Genomic DNA, 19,565 nt, shown 5'->3' on the forward strand with positions numbered 1-19,565 from the left:
TACTGCGTTCACAGTCAGTTCACGTGATTACGTGGGTGGCGTGATGACGCGATACACAACTCCGCCTCCCACGGCCATGGAGGTGCACTCTATTACAGTATACGGACAAAAAAGAGGTCCCAGTTATGATCATTACGCATAGAATTTCGAAATGAAACCTGCCTAACTTTTGTAAGTAAGCTGTAAGGAATGAGCCTGCCAAATTTCAGCCTTCCACCTACACGGGAAGTTGGAGAATTAGTGATGAGTGAGTCAGTCAGTCAGTGAGTGAGGGCTTTGCCTTTTATTAGTATAGATATATGTAGATATGTGTATATATATATATATATATGTAGATATGTAGATATGTGTATATATATATATATATATATGTAGATATGTATATGTATATATATATATATATATGTAGATATGTATATATATGTATATATATATATATATATATATATATATATGTAGATATGTATATGTATATATATGTATATATATATATATATGTAGATATGTATATGTATATATAAGTATATATATATATATATATGTAGATATGTATATATATATATATATATATATGTAGATATAGATATGTATATATATATATATATGTAGATATAGATATGTATATATATATATATATATGTAGATATAGATATGTGTATATATATATATATATATATATATGTAGATATGTGTATATATATATATATATATATATATATATGTAGATATGTATATATATATATATATATATACATATCTACATATATATATATATATATATATATATACATATCTACATATATATATATATATATATATATATATATATATATATATACATATCTACATATATATATATATATACATATACATATCTACATATATATATATATATATATATACATATACATATCTACATATATATATATACATATATATATATATATATATATACATATCTACATATATATATATATATAAATATATATATATATATATATATATATATATATATATATATATATATATATATACATATGTATATATATGTGTATATATATATATATATATATATATATATATATATATATACATATCTACATATATGTATATATATATATATATATATATATATATATATATATATATATATATACATATCTACATATATGTATATATATATATATATATATATATATATATATATATATATATATATATATACATATCTACATATATATATATATATATATATATATATATATATATATACATATGTAGATATGTATATGTATATGTATATATATATATATATATATATATATATATATATATATATATATATATATATATATATGTAGATATGTATATGTATATATATATATATGTAGATATGTATATGTATATATATATATATGTAGATATGTATATGTATTTATATATATGTAGATATGTATATGTATATATATATATATAATATGTAGATATGTATATATATATATATATATATACATATATATATATATATATGTACATATGTACATATGTATATATGTATATATATATTGTAGCAGATATTGCACTTGTCCACCTCTTGAACCCTCAGGTACCACTCTTGAGACCAGGTGAAAGTACAATAACTATTATTTTTATTATTGTACAGTGCACAAAGCACTCCACACACCACACTCATATATTCAATAAACTCTTCACAATAACCAACCAATCCTCCTCGCCCAGACACTTCGCCACCCTACCTCCCAGCTCAGCTCAGTGTTCTGGGCTTCCCAGAGTCCTTTTGTAGCTCCTGACCCGGAAGTGGTTCCAAGCACAACCCACAAGTCCATTTCCTTCCGGGTCAGGGCAAACAGTCCTCTTCTTCATCCCGGGAGCACGTCGCTTCCTCCAGTCACGTGACTGACACGCACTCCCGGGTTATAGGGCATGCAAGAGCCCACTAGCCCCCCTACAGCGACTCCTGGCGGCCCCCAAGGTATCCAGCAGGGCTGTGTCACAACACTACAAAGTCAATGAGGCCCTGCTGGAACTCGGGGCACGAATATGCTGTCCGGAGGGCTCCTCCTAGCGGCCTAGGGGTGGCGACTGGAGTCCATAGCCGGTCGTCCATCACAATATATATATGTAGATATGTATATATATATATATATATATATATATATATATATATATATATAGATATGTATATAGATATGTAGATATATATGTATATGTGTGTGTGTATGTATGTGTGTATATGTATGTGTATATATATATATATATATATACTAGCAAAATACCCGCGCTTCGCAGCGGAGAAGTAGTGTGTTAAAGAGGTTATGAAAAAAAAAAGAAAACATTTTTAAAATAACTTAACATGATTGTCAATTCTGGCATCCTTATTGTCTTCTTTCAGTATCGTGTTCTGCTCTCAGGCTGGAAAACTTGACAATTGTTTGAAATCTCCCTTTATAAATGATCTTCAACACAGTGAAATGTTTGTGATTTTTAGTTGTTTGTAGAGCTTTTTAAATTCCTACCCAGACTCATAGACATTTATAACCTTCTTTCTGAAGGGCAAACAAAAGTAAGTATCTGAGTTTTAAATAAGACCGGTTCACTGAAGATCGCTTTAATGATGTTCTAATTTGATCTGGTGAACCTGATTCAAATTTTAGGTAGCTGAAGTAGTAATAAATCCATCCATCCATCCATTTTCCAACCCGCTGAATCCGAACACAGGGTCACGGGGGTCTGCTGGAGCCAATCCCAGCCAACACAGGGCACAAGGCAGGAACCAATCCCGGGCAGGGTGCCAACCCGCCGCAGGGTAGTAATAAATGTAGGACTTTTTTATATGTGAAATTTAAATGTGTGTTTGTTTAAACTATAAAAATAATGACATAATGTTTGTTATATCACTGTTATCAATGGGTACTGTTTAACACTAGAATTACCAAAGCCTACGAAAAAACTCGCAAATCCGGCCCACCTTACATCCCTTCGCACCACTCCATCAGCATCTTTTGTCTTGTAAATGTGCCAATCGAGATAAGCAGCAAGCAGCCTACTATTCCATCCCCCCACCGCCACAGAACGGGAACAAAGTTCTCCCACTTCCATCCTTCATTATCTGGGAGTGAAGTGCTGGAGTTTTAGAATGGAAATATTAGATTGTTATGTGGAACACATGCATTTCATTTGTATTCCGTTTCTGCAATAATCTGTAAACACTTCGTTAAAACAGAAAAGTTTTTCATATTTTAGTAATGAATGACAAAATGTAGACATAAACTATATAATGTGTGAAGCCTGAAGTGCAAAGATCAAATAAACACTTTCACAAAAGGTTCAAGGATGATACAACAGTTTCCGTGGCGCAGCGGTAAGATTTGCTGATTTGTAATCAAGAGTCTCCCGGTTCGATCCTAACTGCCTCGTATATTTACCGTTTTGAGTAGTGAGCTGCTCTTATTGTTAATACTGTATTATACAATAAACACATTTGATTTGCGTCTGTAAAAGCCGCTGTAAATTTATAGTACTTGTAAAAGTTAGCGTTTTTTTTTTTTTTCCACTTTTATTTTCTCAGTCAACGATCACGATACAGACTACGCCCCCCAGGGATCTGACGCCGTTAGTTTTTTTTCCGATCTTGCCAAGTCTCCACATTTTGGTGCATGGTGCTGTTTCTTTTGTACTCCAGGACATGCAGAGGAAAGAATAGTACAGAGAAGTCAGTTCCGCGCTATATGCAATCATCAAAATCAAATGTTAACAGTTCACACACACCCAATGACCGTCCTTTATACATTTACGACATGTGTAGCTGTTGCAGTGTGCACACCTCTCTCTATGCTGTGGTTCCTATTACATTGAAGGGGCTTCTGACACTGACTCAGTTGTACTTATTTTAACATGGCTGTACATATTTGTTTGTAATTATGAATGAATAATGTTTAATGTGTTAATTTGTAATACTTTTTGTTATAAGTTTGTTTATTCCAACTGTATGCATTATGGAAGTTTTACAATGTGACAATCTAACATATGTTTCAGTACCCCTCAACCCCATCCTCTCCCAAAACACATAGCTAATTAATAATAAAAAGGCCCTCCATGTTAAACAACCTTTTATTTACTAAAACAAAAGGACTTTCATACAGATGCAGGCAGAATCCCAGCAGACATACTGTATTTTAGAGTAACATTAATAAAATCTTTCCAGATTTCAAGGAGGCAGTACACTATTCTAAACAGTGATTTTTTTCCTAGTTTTTCATAATATCAGATAGCCTTTTCCTATTGACTTATGTAGGGCATGTTAAAATTCTTCTAGTTGAGCAAAATTAGTCAAAGTGCTACCAATGTAGTGAAAGGAATAATGGTCAGTTTATCACCAGATACTCTAAACATGTATGAAATAACTCTAAAGATGGCTGCAAGAGAATGTTGAGTGCTCATAAATCCTACATTATCTGATATCTAATGACGAAATATATTCCTGATTGAGGCTGGAGCTACCTGGCATTGTTTACAGGGTCTGATCCCTGATGTATTTTATATGGTTTAATTTGGAGAGGTGTGTCTGGTGCACGATTTTCTGCTGACTTATAACATGTTGTGCACAAATTCAAGAAGAATGAATGTTGTGAAATATAAAATTCCATTCCTTGATGAGATATTGATAGAGAGGTCTCTTTATCAACATTATAGAAGGTGGTCTACCAGTGAGGACTATGATAATATTTGATGAAAGTTCAGAAATACTGCCAATATTCTTCTCCTTACTGGTTAAAATATTTTAGTGTTGGTGGTGGGTTAGGGAAGTGTGGCAAAGTATTTTTTCTCCTTTGGAATCATAACCACAATCACTAAAGTTGTCTGTTTGTGGTATCAGAATTCAAGCTAAACCTATGTGGAAATATGTAAATGTACCAAAGCCAGAGTATATACTGTATGTCTGTACAACAATAAAAAGCATAAATTATATTATTTATTAATTATTGATTGCTTTTCACTATACACATGTTGCATTTTCATGTACTGTATATTGATGTGCTAGATACAATGTTTATTCTTACTGTATGTCTTTTCTCTTTGCTAGGTTACAAGCAGCACAGATACCATGCCCAGAACCTATCATATTAAGAAGTCATGTTCTTGTGATGTCCTTTATTGGCAAGAATGACATGTAAGATTTTCTTTACTCGCTCAGAGCATTTATGCATCCGAACAAATCTACACCTTTGTAGTTAACCTAACTTCCACTAGATGGTACCATATACTGCTATAGATGTCAGTGCAGAAAATGTCATCATCTCTTTAGACTCTGAATCTCTAGATTAATTCAATGCAATATATACTCACATTATTTTGATATATCCAAAATACAGATATTCATTTTAAGTGAAAAATATAATAAATGTTGCTGAAGTGTTTTTAAAATTCTTATGAACTGTCAATTCTATTCATATATCTATTTTTTGAAAAACTCACTATACTGGCAGCATCAGGAACAAATCAGGAACTTTGTTTATCATACGTTCCAGGGCTTCATTCATACCAGGCCAATTGAGGGTTGCTGATTTCAGAGAAATTTAAAAATCATTAACTCTTTGTCCTAAATGTCACTAAGTCCATAGGAAGATTTTAAGTAGGTTTACATTAAATTCCTTGCAAAAGTTTAGACATCCCTGGTCAAATTATATATTTTATTGACATTTGAAGTAAAAAAAATAATAAATAGAAGTTCAACGGCAAATAAACTAAAACCATGGCATTTATATGAATTTTTTTATGTACAGTTATGATAATATGTGCACCATGTCATAGTAAATGCCATAAATATTACATAATTTCCAATATAAGGAAACCCGAGGGTGATCGCTTGATATGGTTGAAAGCAAACTTGGTATTTTTTGTCCTTTTGTTTTTTCCCATGTCTTTTCTTTTGGAGTGGGAAGTTGTATACTAAGCAGAGACTTATGGGGTAGTCTGTGCAGCTCATTGGGAAATAATACTTTGTAACATGTTTGCTTCAGCAAGTCTTAACTAATCTGTATTCTATTATGGGAGGCTAGAAGGAGAAACTATGTCATTTTGAGTAGCCTATAATTTTATTTTCTTTTACAAGAGGTTTTTGTAACATAGCTTGAGTTTAGTTAAAATGTGACTTGGTCTAGAAACATTTTCCAAATAATTTGTTCATCAGTCTTTGATTATGTGATGATGTGATGTTTTAAAGTTAGGAAAGCCTTAATTAAGAATGCCAAACTCGTCTATTCATAAGCCCACATTCTTGTACATTACCGATCTTGTGCGTGTGTGTGTTTTTCTTTTTTTTTTTTTTTTTTTTTTTTTTTTTTTTTAAGATTGCTAGGCAGCAGCTTATTGTTGGGAGAAGGTTTGAGACAACTTTGCATCACCTGGGGTTTCTGAATGATGACTGTGAACAAGCCATAGCAATAATGAGCTAATTAAGGTCTGAGACCTTGGTAAAAGTGATTTGAGACCACAAATATCTTGGGGTACCCAAACTTTTGCATGGTGCTCATTCCCTTTTTTCACTTTACATTTGTACAAAACGAAAACAATACACTAATCTTGTATTAAAAGCTGAAAAGGAAATGTGTCATCTTTAACTTTATGCCTTTTGCTAATCGGTTCATCTTCTTCTCACTTAACTATTCACAGTAACAGACATTTTAAGCAAGGGTGTCCAAACTTTTTCATGCCACTGTAGTTAATGGCTTATTTGTTCATCAGCTTCTGATGCATTTACCATTTTAAAATAATTAATTACAGCTTTTGTTTTGTTTTCTTGACTAAATTACCAACTTTAAGAAATGTTTAATTATTTTAATGTAAATTAATTGTAGTTTTATTAATACTTTTACATTATAATGTAATTGGATTTGTAAACAACAGCAATGCTTGGTTGTTCAACAATTTACTCAGGTTGTCTTTTAGTTTTGGTCAGCTGCAATGTTATTTTTTGTTATACATTTACTTATTACCCTATTGAGGAACTGAACTGAGGTAATATAATGTAGTAAATAAAAGAATAATTTGTACCATTTCATATTTTAATCATAATTATTCTTTAATTATAATGTCTCTAAAAATTAAAACCATTTGATAGCATCCAGCTTTAGCATTTACTGAAGTAAGGTTGATAGTAGATGTAACAATTCTAACAGCCTAATCAATTATTCTATACTTTTTATCCTCAATAGAAAAAGCTTGCTAAAACTTAATATTTGATACTGTCTTAAGTATCAGAATAAATGGTAGTTTATTTATTTTTTCATGTGTTGTGACAAGTGAAAATGTACATCTCAGTAATCATACCTTAAAATTTCAATGACTTATTTGGTGACTTCTGAAACTCTATTTCTTCCAGGCCTGCTCCATTAATGAAGAACGCACAGTTAACTGAATCTAAAGCACGAGAGCTCTATCTTCAAATCATTCAGTATATGAGAAGAATGTATCAGGATGCAAAGTTGGTCCATGCTGATCTCAGTGAGTTTAACATGTTGTAAGTAATGTTTGGATTCTTTTCATATTTTGTAAAGGTAGGAGAGGTGACCGACACATTTTGAGGGTGATTACTGCATGCACTGTGTGTGCTGCTACTGCACTGTGGTAGGTGAAACAAGATCTAAGACTGTAAACTAGCAGTATTACCAGTTTCTGTTTAGTCCTTTCGTTTTTGAGTTGTCATACTAAAGATTTTAACCCTTACTTTGCAGTCATGGCTACAAGTAATGTTTCTTGGACTGATGCCTCTGCAGTAAGCACATTGCAACAAATTAGAGAAACATCACTAGAACCATCCCTACTTCACCTCTTCTGATGTCTGGCATTTTTCATATGAGAATGGGGCAAAAGAATACAGCCCTTGGCTTAAAAGAAATGTCAAAAATTAAAAATTCTTCTGCCGCATATCTTTGAGATGTTTTTGGAGTACTGACCCAAGTATGTAGAGGGTAATTTGAAAAGGGCCTCTTTATTTAGCTCTTATATGTTTCCCCTACAAATGTTATATTATCAGGATATTTACAAATTTAATCCTTTAGAGAATCAGTTTTTTTTTTTTTTTGGAGATTTTGCTGTGATAATTAAAAACAGACCCTATTAAAAGGGTTTTGAAAATTTCAGTGTTAACTAATTATGATATATGTCCCACAAGTACAACAGATTTATTTGATTGCTTTTGACCCTATTCATATTTAAAATTCAAATCAGATCTACAATGCATTTTACTATCATATCTTGTAAAATGAATGCTCCAACAACATAATCTTTTGCTGCTCCTTTCCTCCTGATGTAAGGTAAACAGACCATCAAGTAAGTGTTTTACAAGATGCAGTTAACACCAAAAAAAGTTAGTTGGCCATAATTTTGTGCATCTAGTGTTGGTAGCTTCCTAATTTTGAAAATAGGCAAAGCTTTTCTTCTGGGATCACCATGTTAACTCAATTATTTGCAAACTACGCCCATTTTTTGTTCGCACTCTTGGAGTCTTGTACTTAACATAATTTCTTTCTGTTAGTGTCACATCTCGGCTACTGTTAAAAATTCAATTCTGTTATGAATGGAACACTACCACAGCTTTGACTCTTCTGATACATACATATTTGGCATTCTGTTGTTCTTCTGTTTGGCTTGATCATTGTAGTTATCTTTTCAGTTGTCTGCTTGCATTGAGTATTAATAGATCAGTATGAAAATACTGCCAATTCAGAAATGAGAAGTCGAGCAAAATGACACCTTTTATTGGCTAACTAAAGAATATTACCGTAATCAAGCTTTCGAGGCAACTCCAGCCCCTTCTTCAGGCAAGATGTAATCAGATGCCAATTCAGAAGTAATTTATATTAGTCCACTGAATTCATTACTCCTTTACTGAATTGACTACACTGGCATCTTGCTATACTCTGAACCATCTTCAAACCTCTGCTAATGATTTTCAAATCTGTAAATGATAACACTCCAAACTACCTGATATCACTGTATACATTGTTTCAACCTGACAGGACCTAGAGATGTTACAATGCTGACTTTTCTTTGTATGCCAAAGCCCCAGTTTGCTGTGCTTTGACAACATTTCCTTAGCTCTGTAGCTCATGTTCTGTGGAACACTATCTTTGTCAAACTTTCTCTCCTTATTAATGTGCACATCTCTCACAAATACTATTTTTATGTCTTGTGCAGTTTACATATCTATTTTATTTTCACATTTTTTTTCTGACTTTTTTGTATTTGCCATACTGATGCTTCATTTAATATCTGTTTTGTACTTCTTGTTTGTCTGGTTTAGGTTTCTCTTAGTATGTGATTATTTCTATGTGATTTATTCTGTATTTGATTATATTGCATTGCAGTTTGTCAAGTATTTTTATGTTGCTTTCTAAAACAGTATTATGAAGTGTTGTGTGCTCTTTGTGATAAGTGTTACATAAAATTAAGATTGATTTGTTTCTGTTATGTTTTTAAAGATATCATAATGGTGATGCTTACATTATTGATGTGTCTCAGTCTGTAGAGCATGACCACCCACATGCTTTGGAGTTTCTAAGGAAGGACTGTGCTAACATTAATGGTATGTAAACATTCATTTTAATTGGAGTTGTTGTCCTACTATGTATTTAAAACTCCATAAATAAGAACATTATAAAACACTTTCAGCCTGTGTAGTGTACAACTGTATATGTGATTTTCACTGATTTCCAGCATGCTGGAAACATTCTTTTGCACTGTGCAGATGTAAATATACTATGGTTAAAGTCACTCAAATTAAACCTATTGATTATGTCTGCATTTTATGTACATAATGTTTTTTTACAGTGATTGTTTGTTCAGTGGAATTGATTATTTGTATTAACAAGTATGTGTACCTTCAGTACATTTTGCCACTAAAGTCTCCATTGATTATACAGTACATGTCAGTGGCGGCCATTAGTATTTCAGCTCCGACACGTAAAACACATAGTAACAACATATTGGCAACATATTGCAGAAATATAAACAGCACCTTTGCTTTGATTGTCCTATATACAGTGATCCCCCGCTATATCGTGGTTCAGCTATTGCACCCCCGCTACATCACAGATTTATTAATATTATTATTATTATTTCTACTAGGGATCTTCGCTCGCCCACCCCCGTGTTTACTTTACCGGATAAACAATTTAAAGAGATTGTTATTTTCATGGGAATTGTTACATATGCATTATTTTCATTTTCACTTTAAAACTTTTGTAAAAACAATATTTGTCCTTTATTTCCTGCTCGGGGCGTGGTTAAATCTCTTTCTCACAGGACGTATAATGCTGCTTGCGTTGTGAAGGGGGGGGGGGGGTCTGAACGCACGCTAAAGAGATGCGATCGGTTCAGCTGGTGTATTGCTGCTGCTGCTGCTGGCACGCTGTGTGTTGTGCTTGTCGCGCTTCGCGTCAATTACTTAAAAGCCTGTACAGCAGCTGTCCTTTTGCCACTTCGCGTCTCTGTCGCTAGCATTCTGAAGGAGGAGGAAAGTGGTGGGGGGGGGGGATTTGGATGGGGTGTGTGAGGGCTGAACACACGCTAAGGAGAAGTGCCCGGATCAACTATTGGCTTGCTGCAGCTGCTCCTGACAAGCTTAATGTTCTGCTTGTTGTTGTTTTAAGAGCTGGGAGCACCTAAAGCTTGTCTGCCAAAAGCATTCCAACAACTGCTAGGTTAGATGTCAGTGAACTTGCTTTAAATCCGTCTCACGGGTTTTGCTTCCTAAGGTTGTAATGTTTAGTCTTGCGTGTCGTCAAGGTGTCTCTCCGAGATGATCTGGTCTCAATTGCTTCGCTCAACCCCACCGGAGGTGCGCTATACTCCTGCCACTTTGCGTCTCTCCCGTTTGTGTTGTGAAGGGGGGGAGCTGAACACATGCTATGCAGAAGTGGACGGATCAGCTACTGGCTTTGTGCTGCTTCTGCCAAGATGCCTGTTCTGCGCGTTGATCTTTTAAAAGCCTGTACAGCAGCTGTTCTTCTGTCTCACTGCCTTGTCTTGCGTGACATTAAAATGTTTTATACTAAAGAGATGTTACTCATATCCTTAGCCCAACATCCACATATCATATGTGTTTACAAAGTGTGATTTAATAAGTTTCCATGTGTTTAAAGTGTGTGGGAGGGGTATTTTGAGGCTTAAACTATAAAAAAAATTTTTTATTTATATGGTCTTTCTGTATCGCGGATTTTCACCTATCGCTGATGGGTCTGAAACGTAACTTCAGCGATAGGCAGGGGATCACTGTACCCTTATCATAATAAATAGATACCTCCACTTATCCGAAGCAGTACGTTTTTAAGCTTTCAAAATTCTGAGCATGTAGACAAAGTTCACCCAAGCACAGGTATATTTGTCTGTTTAAAATGTAATGTAATTTTCTTCAAATGTATTTCATATTTTTTTAACAAGCCCATCATCTCATTTAACAGTGACTAATGTGCCTCATACATGGAGAAGAAAATGTCCCTTTAAGAAAAGATCAAAATAAGATTATCTAGTTCACCTGCCCCCAAAATCACTCCTCATACACCATTGATCTAACTACTGTACAGAAGGCTTGGAGGATAAACAGTTCCATGTATAGACCACCAAAAGAGAAATCCTTATTAGACTATCTTGACCTATCTTGTGAGATGGAATCAATCCAAAATCCAGTTCTAATTATTGTGTGAAATTTGTTACAGTTTTATCATGTGACTCCTATAAAGTGAGATTCACAATTGACTAATGTATTATTACTGTTTCTGCTGTTCTGCTTTTTGTCTGAGAATTAGATTTATGATAGAAATATTCCAGTACCTTTCAGCTTAAAACAAGTTAGAAAATATATGCATGGTGCAACATTCAGGTGTTTTTAAGGACTGTGCAAACATTGTAGCTGTAAATTGACTGAGTTCAATAGGTAGGGTCTTAAGGAACCCTGCCACAGGGGATGTACAAACCAGTGTGTTTCTTCGTGCCGGTCCCAAGCGCGGATAAATGGGGAGGGTTATGTCAGGAAGGGCATCCGCTGTAAAATTTTGCCAAATCAATATGTGGACAACAATACTAACCCTAACCCTAATGACCACCACCAGTACTGTTAGTCAACAGGGTGCTGGCAGAAATTGGGCTACTGTTGGCCGAAGAAAGAGAAGAAGAGGGAGGAGACGTGTCCGGAGGCAGGAGGAGAGGAGGAAGGTAAAGAGAGTGGAACTGAGGGTAGGAACTTTGAATGATGGAAGTATGACTGGTAAGGGGAAAGAGTTAGCTGATATGATAGAGAGAAGGAAGGTTGGTATATATCATGCGTACAAGAGACTAAATGGAAGAGATGAATGTTGTTAGTGCATATGCCCCGTAAGTTGGGTGTGTGATGGATGAGAAAGAAGATTTTTGGAGTGAGTTGGATGAAGTGATGAACAGGGTACCCAAGGGACAAAAAGTGGTGGTTGGAGCGGATTTCAATGCACATGTTGGTGAAGGGAACAGAGGAGACGAGGAGGTGATGGGTAGGTATGGTGTCAAGGAGAGGAATGAAGAAGGTTAGAGTATAGTGGATTTTCCCAAAAGGATTGACATGGTTGTGGTGAATACGTTTTTTAAGAAGAGGGAGGAACATATGGTTACGTACAAGAGTCGAGGAAGATGCACACAGGTAGATTATATCCTGTGCAGAAGAGTCAATCTGAAGGAGATTGAAGACTGCAAAGTGGTGGCAGGGGAAAGTGTAGTTAAGCAGCATAGGATGGTGGTCTGTTGGATGATGTTAGAGATCAAGAAGAGGAAGAGAGTGAGGGCAGAGCCAAGGACCAAATGGTGGAATTTGAAAAAGGAAGACTGCAAGGTTGACTTTAGGGAGAAGGTGAGACAGGCACTGGGTTGTAGTGAAGAGTTACCAGACAGTTGGGAAACTACAGCGGATGTGGTAAGGGTGACAGCAAGAAGGGTGCTTGGCATGACATCTGGATAGAGGAAGGAGGAAAAGGAAACCTGGTGGTGGAATGGGGAAGTACAGGAGAGTATACAGAGGAGGAGGATGGCAAAGAAGAAGTGGGATAGTCAGAGAGATGCAGAAAGTAGACAAGAGTACAAGGAGATAAGGCGCAAGGTGAAGAGAGAGGTGGCGAAGGCTAAAGAAAAGGCATATGATGAGTTGTATGAGAGGTTGGACACTGAGGAAGGAGAAACAGACCTGTACCGATTGGCTAGACAGAGGGACCGAGCTGGGAAAGATGTGCAGCAGGTTAGGGTGATAAAGGATAAAGATGGAAACGTACTCACAAGTGAGGAGTATGTATTGAGCAGATGGAAAGAGTACTTTGAGAGGCTTATGAATGAAGAGAACGAGAGAGAGAAGAGGTTGGATGATGTGGAGATAGTGAATCAGGATGTGCAACGGATTAGCAAGAAGGAAGTAAGGACAGCTATGAAGAGAATGAAGAATGGAAAAGCCATTGGTCCTGATGACACACCTGTGGAAGCATGGAGGTGTTTAGGAGAGATGACTGTGGAGTTTTTAACCAGATTGTTTAATGGAATCTTGGAAAGTGAGAGGATGCCTGAGGAGTGGAGAAGAAGTGTACTAGTGCCGATATTTAAGAATAAGGAGGATTTGCAGGACTGTAGTAATTACAGGGGGATAAAATTGATGAGCCACAGCATGAAGTTATGGGAAAGAGTGGTGGAAGCTAGGTTAAGAAGTGAGGTGGTGATTAGTGAGCAGCAGTATGGTTTCATGCCAAGAAAGAGCACCACAGATGCGATGTTTGCTCTGAGGGTGTTGATAGAGAGGGCCAGAACGAGTTGCATTGCATCTTTGTGGACCTGAAGAAAGCATATGACAGGGTGCCTCAAGAGGAGTTGTGATATTGTATGAGGAAGTCGGGAGTGGCAGAGAAGTATGTAAGAATTGTACAAGTTTATGTACGAGGGAAGTGTGACTGTGGTGAGGTCTGCGGTAGGAGTGACAGATGCATTCAAGGTGGAGGTGGGATTATATCCAGGATCGGCTCTGAGCCCTTTCTTATTTGCAGTGCTGATGGACAGGTTGACAGATGAGATTAGACAGGAGTCCCCATGGACTATGATGTTTGCTGAAGACTGTGTGATCTGTAGCGATAGTAGGGAGCAGGTTGAAGAAACCCTGGAGAGGTGGAGATATGCTCTAGAGAGGAGAGGAATGAAGGTCAGTAGGAACAAGACAGAATACATGTGTGTACATGAGAGGGAGGTCAGTGGAATGTTGAGGATGCATGGAGTAGAGTTGGTGAAGGTGGATGAGTTTAAATACTTGGGATCAACAGTACAGAGTAATGGGGATTGTGGAAGAGTGGTGAAAAAGAGAGTGCACGCAGGGTGGAATGGGTGGAGAAGAGTGTCAGGAGTGATTTTTGACAGACGAATATCAGCAAGAGTGAAAGGCAAGGTCTACAGGATGGTAGTGAGACCAGCTATGTTATATGGGTTGGAGACGGTGGCACTGACCAGAAAGCAGGAGACAGAGCTGGAGGTAGCAGAGTTAAAGATGCTAAGAGGGTCAGCTCAAGTTGGATGGTTGGGAGACAAAGTCATAGAGGCGAGATTGTGTTGGTTTGGACATGTGCAGAGGAGAGATGCTGAGTATATTGGGAGAAGGATGCTAAGGATAGAGCTGCCAGCCAAGAGAAAAAGAGGAATGCCTAAGAGAAGGTTTATGGATGTGGTGAGAGAGGACATGCAGGTGATGGGTGTAACAGAACAAGATGCAGAGGACAGAAAGATATGGAAGAAGATGATCTGCTGTGGTGACCCCTAACGGGAGCAGCCAAAAGAAGAAGAAGAAGAAGAATAGGTAGAGTCTTAGGGCCTTCTCAGTTCATTTCAAGGTTACAGGGGCCAAAGACTAATTCTGCCGGATTGACCAAAAGGCTGGAAAAGGCCGTGACAGGACTATAGTTCATCACAAGGACCATGCTCGTATCACACACACATACACCCATATTAATGCATAGTGACAATTTACAATTGCTAATTAACATAACCAAAATTTTTTAAAAATAATAAAAAAAAAACTTTTGTAATGAATTTCTTCTTTGCTTGAGCTTGTTTGTTCATTGTAATTTTCATGAAATGAGACATGCAAAACTATTCAGTTATATCAAATTTTAAGGAATAGCATAAGTGTAAGGCAAACTTTATTACAATGAGTCACCATTATGGATATCAGGTGAGTGTGGCACTCTGATGGTAAATTAAAGGGTGACATGATTTTCAGTGTCTCAAACTAGACAACTTGTGCAGCATGTAGACTCATCCATAAAATCCATCACCATTTGTTTAATGCCTGCTTTATCTCATCTCCATCAGAGAGGGATAAGGGCATGAGAGGAAAAAAAATAACACTTTCACAAATTAACACATATAATTCCACACAGTGTTTGATCTGGAAACAAATAAATGGCAATACTCTCTCTATTTGTCTTGGTCCTCCTCGCACTACTGTTGAAATTAGTTTTAGTTTTAGTGAAGCTTTCCCCCTCAGGGTATTGACCACGCTATTATACGTTTAATGCATTGAAGAAGATGGGCAAGGGGAATTATTATTATTATCTATATATATAATTCACTAAGCCGCCGACAAGTAGCCACCCATGGATAGCACGCACCGACAAGTGGCCACCCATGGAAAGCACGCAAGACAGCCACGCCCACCAACTCTAAGACCATTGGATATGACGACAACTCGCAGAGCCACGCCCACCAACTCGGAAGCAGCAACTCACAACACCGGGCGTCATTCACGTTTGTCTCTGCTAGACTCCACATACACCTCTGAGCCACGTTGACTTTTCATTAGTCAGCCTCAGTGGAACCTCGGTTCACACAGAGGCAGCGCAAGAGAGAGCCGCGCACACACACAGGCAGCGCCAGAGAGAGACAGAGGCACACACAGGCAGCGCGAGAGAGAGAGCCACGCACACACACAGGCAGTGCGAGAGAGAGCGCCGCGCACACATACAGGCGGCGCGAGAGAGAGAGCCGCACACACACACAGGCAGTGCCAGAGAGAGACAGAGGCACACACACAGGCAGCACCAGAGAGAGACAGATGCACACACACAGGCAGCGCCAGAGAGAGACAGATGCACACACACACACACACAGGCAGCGCAAGAGAGAGCCGCGCACACACAGGCAGCGCCAGAGAGAGACAGAGGCACACACACAGGCAGCGCGAGAGAGAGCCGCGCACACACACAGGCAGCGCCAGAGAGAGACAGACGCACACACAGAGGCAGCCCGAGAGAGAGAGCCACGCACACACACAGGCAGCGCCAGAGAGAGACAGACGCACACACAGAGGCAGCCCGAGAGAGAGAGCCACGCACACACACAGGCAGCGCCAGAGAGAGAGCCGCGCACACATACAGGCAGCGCCAGAGAGAGACAAAGGCACACACACAGGCAGCGCGAGAGAGAGAGAGCCGCGCACACACACAGGCAGCGCCAGAGAGAGAGCCGCGCACACACACAGGCAGCGCCAGAGAGAGAGCCGCGCACACACACAGGCAGCACCAGAGAGAGAGCTGCGCACACACACAGGCCGTGCCAGAGAGAGAGCCGCGCACACACACAGGCCGTGCCAGAGAGAGACAGAGGCACACACACAGGCAGTGCCAGAGAGAGACAGATGCACACACACAGGCAGCCCGAGAGAGAGACCCGCACACACACAGGCAGCACGAGAGAGAGACAGACGCACACACACAGGCAGCCCGAGAGAAAGACCCGCACACACACAGGCAGCACGAGAGAGAGACAGACGCACACACACAGGCAGCGCGAGAGAGAAGGGGCTGGACTCATAAGGTAGGAAGGCAGTTAAAGAATGCACCGGTCTTGATTTTGTTTTCACTTCTGTTTACAGCGATCGGTTGGTAGTGTGCATTGTTGCAATGTTACTTTTCTTGGTGGTTTATTAAATTATGGATTTTTTCAAATGTTCATTTTTTTCCCTGTGCTTAAAACTCATTAACAAAAAAGTGTTTTTAGCCAGCGGTTGGTAGCGCTATAGTGCAAACTATTGCAGTGTTAGTTTTCTCTGTTGTTCAAGGTTTTCTCAGTGTTATTCAATGTTTTTACATTTAGTTTACTATTACACTGTGCATTCTATGGTTTAATTAACTATATTTGTGCTTAAAAACTTAAAATATATATTTACATACAGTTCGTACAGTCTGGAACTGATTAATTGTATTTACATACAGTCCTATAAGAGAAATTGCTTCGGTTTACGACCAGAGTTTTAGAACGAATTATGGTCATGAACCAAGGTTTCACTGTATTCTTTTCGGTTATGACGCACGACCGCGTCCACCATCGCAAACTGTTTTACACGCCATGGTCTTAGAGTTGGTGGGCGAGTCTCCGTGAGTTTCTCTTGCGAGCGGGCACATGACTAGGCGGTGTGTATGCTTCTAGAACGAGGGTGGATGCGGCAGGACTATCTAAGAAGAGACATGTTTGTCACGGATGTGAATCGCAGTATGCAGCGTGTAAAACAATTTGTTTGTCGCGGATTGAATCGTTGTATGTAGCGTTTAAAACAGTTTCCGAGGGGTATTCCATGGTCTTAGCAGTGTCTATACTTCGATGTGAATCGCTGTATGCAGCGTGTCAAACGCTATATTGTATGTTGCCCTCTCCAGAGTTACATCTTTTCATTCACCTACAGTTGTATCCTCAAAACCAACCCCATTTGGACTGTCTTTCAGGAAGTGTTCACCCATCAATACATAATTATGCGGCGTATGCTACGCCGCGGGTTGGCTAGTTATTATTATTACTTTATTTATTATTAATTTATAGAGCACTTTTCAAATGAAGTGCACAAAGTGCTTTCTAACGTCAGAACAAAAAAACATTACAATATTTCTTATAAAATTGAATAACCAACAAGGGAATAAAAATAACAAACCATCATAAAAACACGTTAAATAAATAAAACACATGATAAAAAGATATAAAAATAAACTAACAAGAAAGAAATGCTTGTCTATGATATGTTTATAAATGAGATTTAAATGTTGTTACAGAATTAGATGTTCTAATATCAAGGGGAAGGATGTTCCAGAGTCTGGGGGCCATAACAGAGAAGGCTCTATGCCTTTTTGTTTTTAATATAGTGGATGGAATAACAAGTAAGCACTGATCAGATGATTTAAGAGATCTGTCTGTATGATAAAAATTCAACATATCTTTAACATATGCAGGAGCCAGACCATTCAGAGCTTTATAAGTTAAAAATAGGGCCTTGAACTGGATCCTCTAACAAACTGGCAGCCAATGTAGTTAGGTTAAAATAGGGGTGATATGTGCAGAGGATTTAGACCTTTTGAGGAGTCTTGCAACAGCATTTTGTACCAGCTGCAGCCTAGACAGCAGGTTTTAACAAGGGCTGAGAACAAGAAGTTACAATAATCGAGCAGTGAAGAAATAAAACACAAATTAATTTCTCAGTGTCCCTGAAACTCAGTATGGGCCTGACTTAGCAGTGATCCGTAAATGATTTAAAAAAAAGACAGTTTTTTAACATTAAACTTAAAAGTTTAACCTAGAGAAGAATAAAACAGTAGGTTTCTGGCCACAGTATTAAAGTTTAAAGCTAGGAACTCTTGTAGACTTATTTTTTCTTTTCTATTTCATTAATTTTCTTACCTAATATTTTTAGTTTTTTCTTTTCTTGTAACTTTCTGGTAAAGAACTTTGAGCTAGATTGTTTGTATGAAAATGTGCTATATTAATTAATAAACAAATAATTAAATAAATGTTGTTGGTCACTCTAGTAAAATAAAATGGCAGTGAAAGGGTGAATCTTTAGAATTTGGAGATAATGCAGCTGTAAGGTTGGTTTAGAGTAAGGTAAATACTGAGTAAATGTTTATTTGCTCTCTGTACAATGGCTTGCACAGGGTATTTCATTCATATCTAATAAACCTTTTCTCCTTTGCTTCCATTTTATATACAGTTAGGAAGATCAGTTAATTTACCTGTTATGTATGATTTAATGTGTCAGGGAGTATGAAGGTGATACACTGATTCTTTTCTGCGCTTAAGATGCTTGAAAGACTTCTTAAAGAAGTAACGACTTGCTGATACAGAGATTTCCCAACACTCCAAGCTGGATTTGCAGATAATTAATTGCCGTCCCGTGCATGATCAAGCAACAAGTGACAGTATCTTTCTACCATGCATGCATGCATTCTTCTGATGTTTCATTAACTTGTATTGAGGATCTGATTGCCACCACTATTGGTGGGGGTGAAAAAGAAAAAGCATACAGAATATACAAGCTGGTGTAACTGCTGTCAAGGTAAAATTGAAATAGTAACTTGTAATTGAAGTCACAGAGAACATTTCTCCATTTTAAGGTAGACAAGTTCACAAATTCACCAGTGCTTTTCAATGGGATATTTTTAGTTTTAATTTGTTCATGGTATCTCATTGAAAATGAAACTGTCTTGACAATTTCCCTTGAAGAATCTGTTTGC

General features: G+C 37.4%; 1 protein-coding gene across 1 annotated transcript in view; it reads left to right on the top strand.

Moving 5' to 3' along the window:
* riok1 (RIO kinase 1 (yeast)) overlaps window positions 1-19,565 on the top strand; it is a 130,007-nt gene that overhangs the window by 82,348 nt on the left and 28,094 nt on the right. The window contains exons 9-11 of the mRNA XM_051929080.1: window positions 5,105-5,191; window positions 7,403-7,540; window positions 9,504-9,607. Of these exons, the coding sequence (XP_051785040.1) occupies window positions 5,105-5,191; window positions 7,403-7,540; window positions 9,504-9,607 (329 nt within the window). The remainder of the gene's footprint in view (window positions 1-5,104; window positions 5,192-7,402; window positions 7,541-9,503; window positions 9,608-19,565) is intronic.

Source organism: Erpetoichthys calabaricus, chromosome 6 (genome assembly GCF_900747795.2).
Source record: "Erpetoichthys calabaricus chromosome 6, fErpCal1.3, whole genome shotgun sequence".
NCBI classification, from domain to species: domain Eukaryota; kingdom Metazoa; phylum Chordata; class Cladistia; order Polypteriformes; family Polypteridae; genus Erpetoichthys; species Erpetoichthys calabaricus.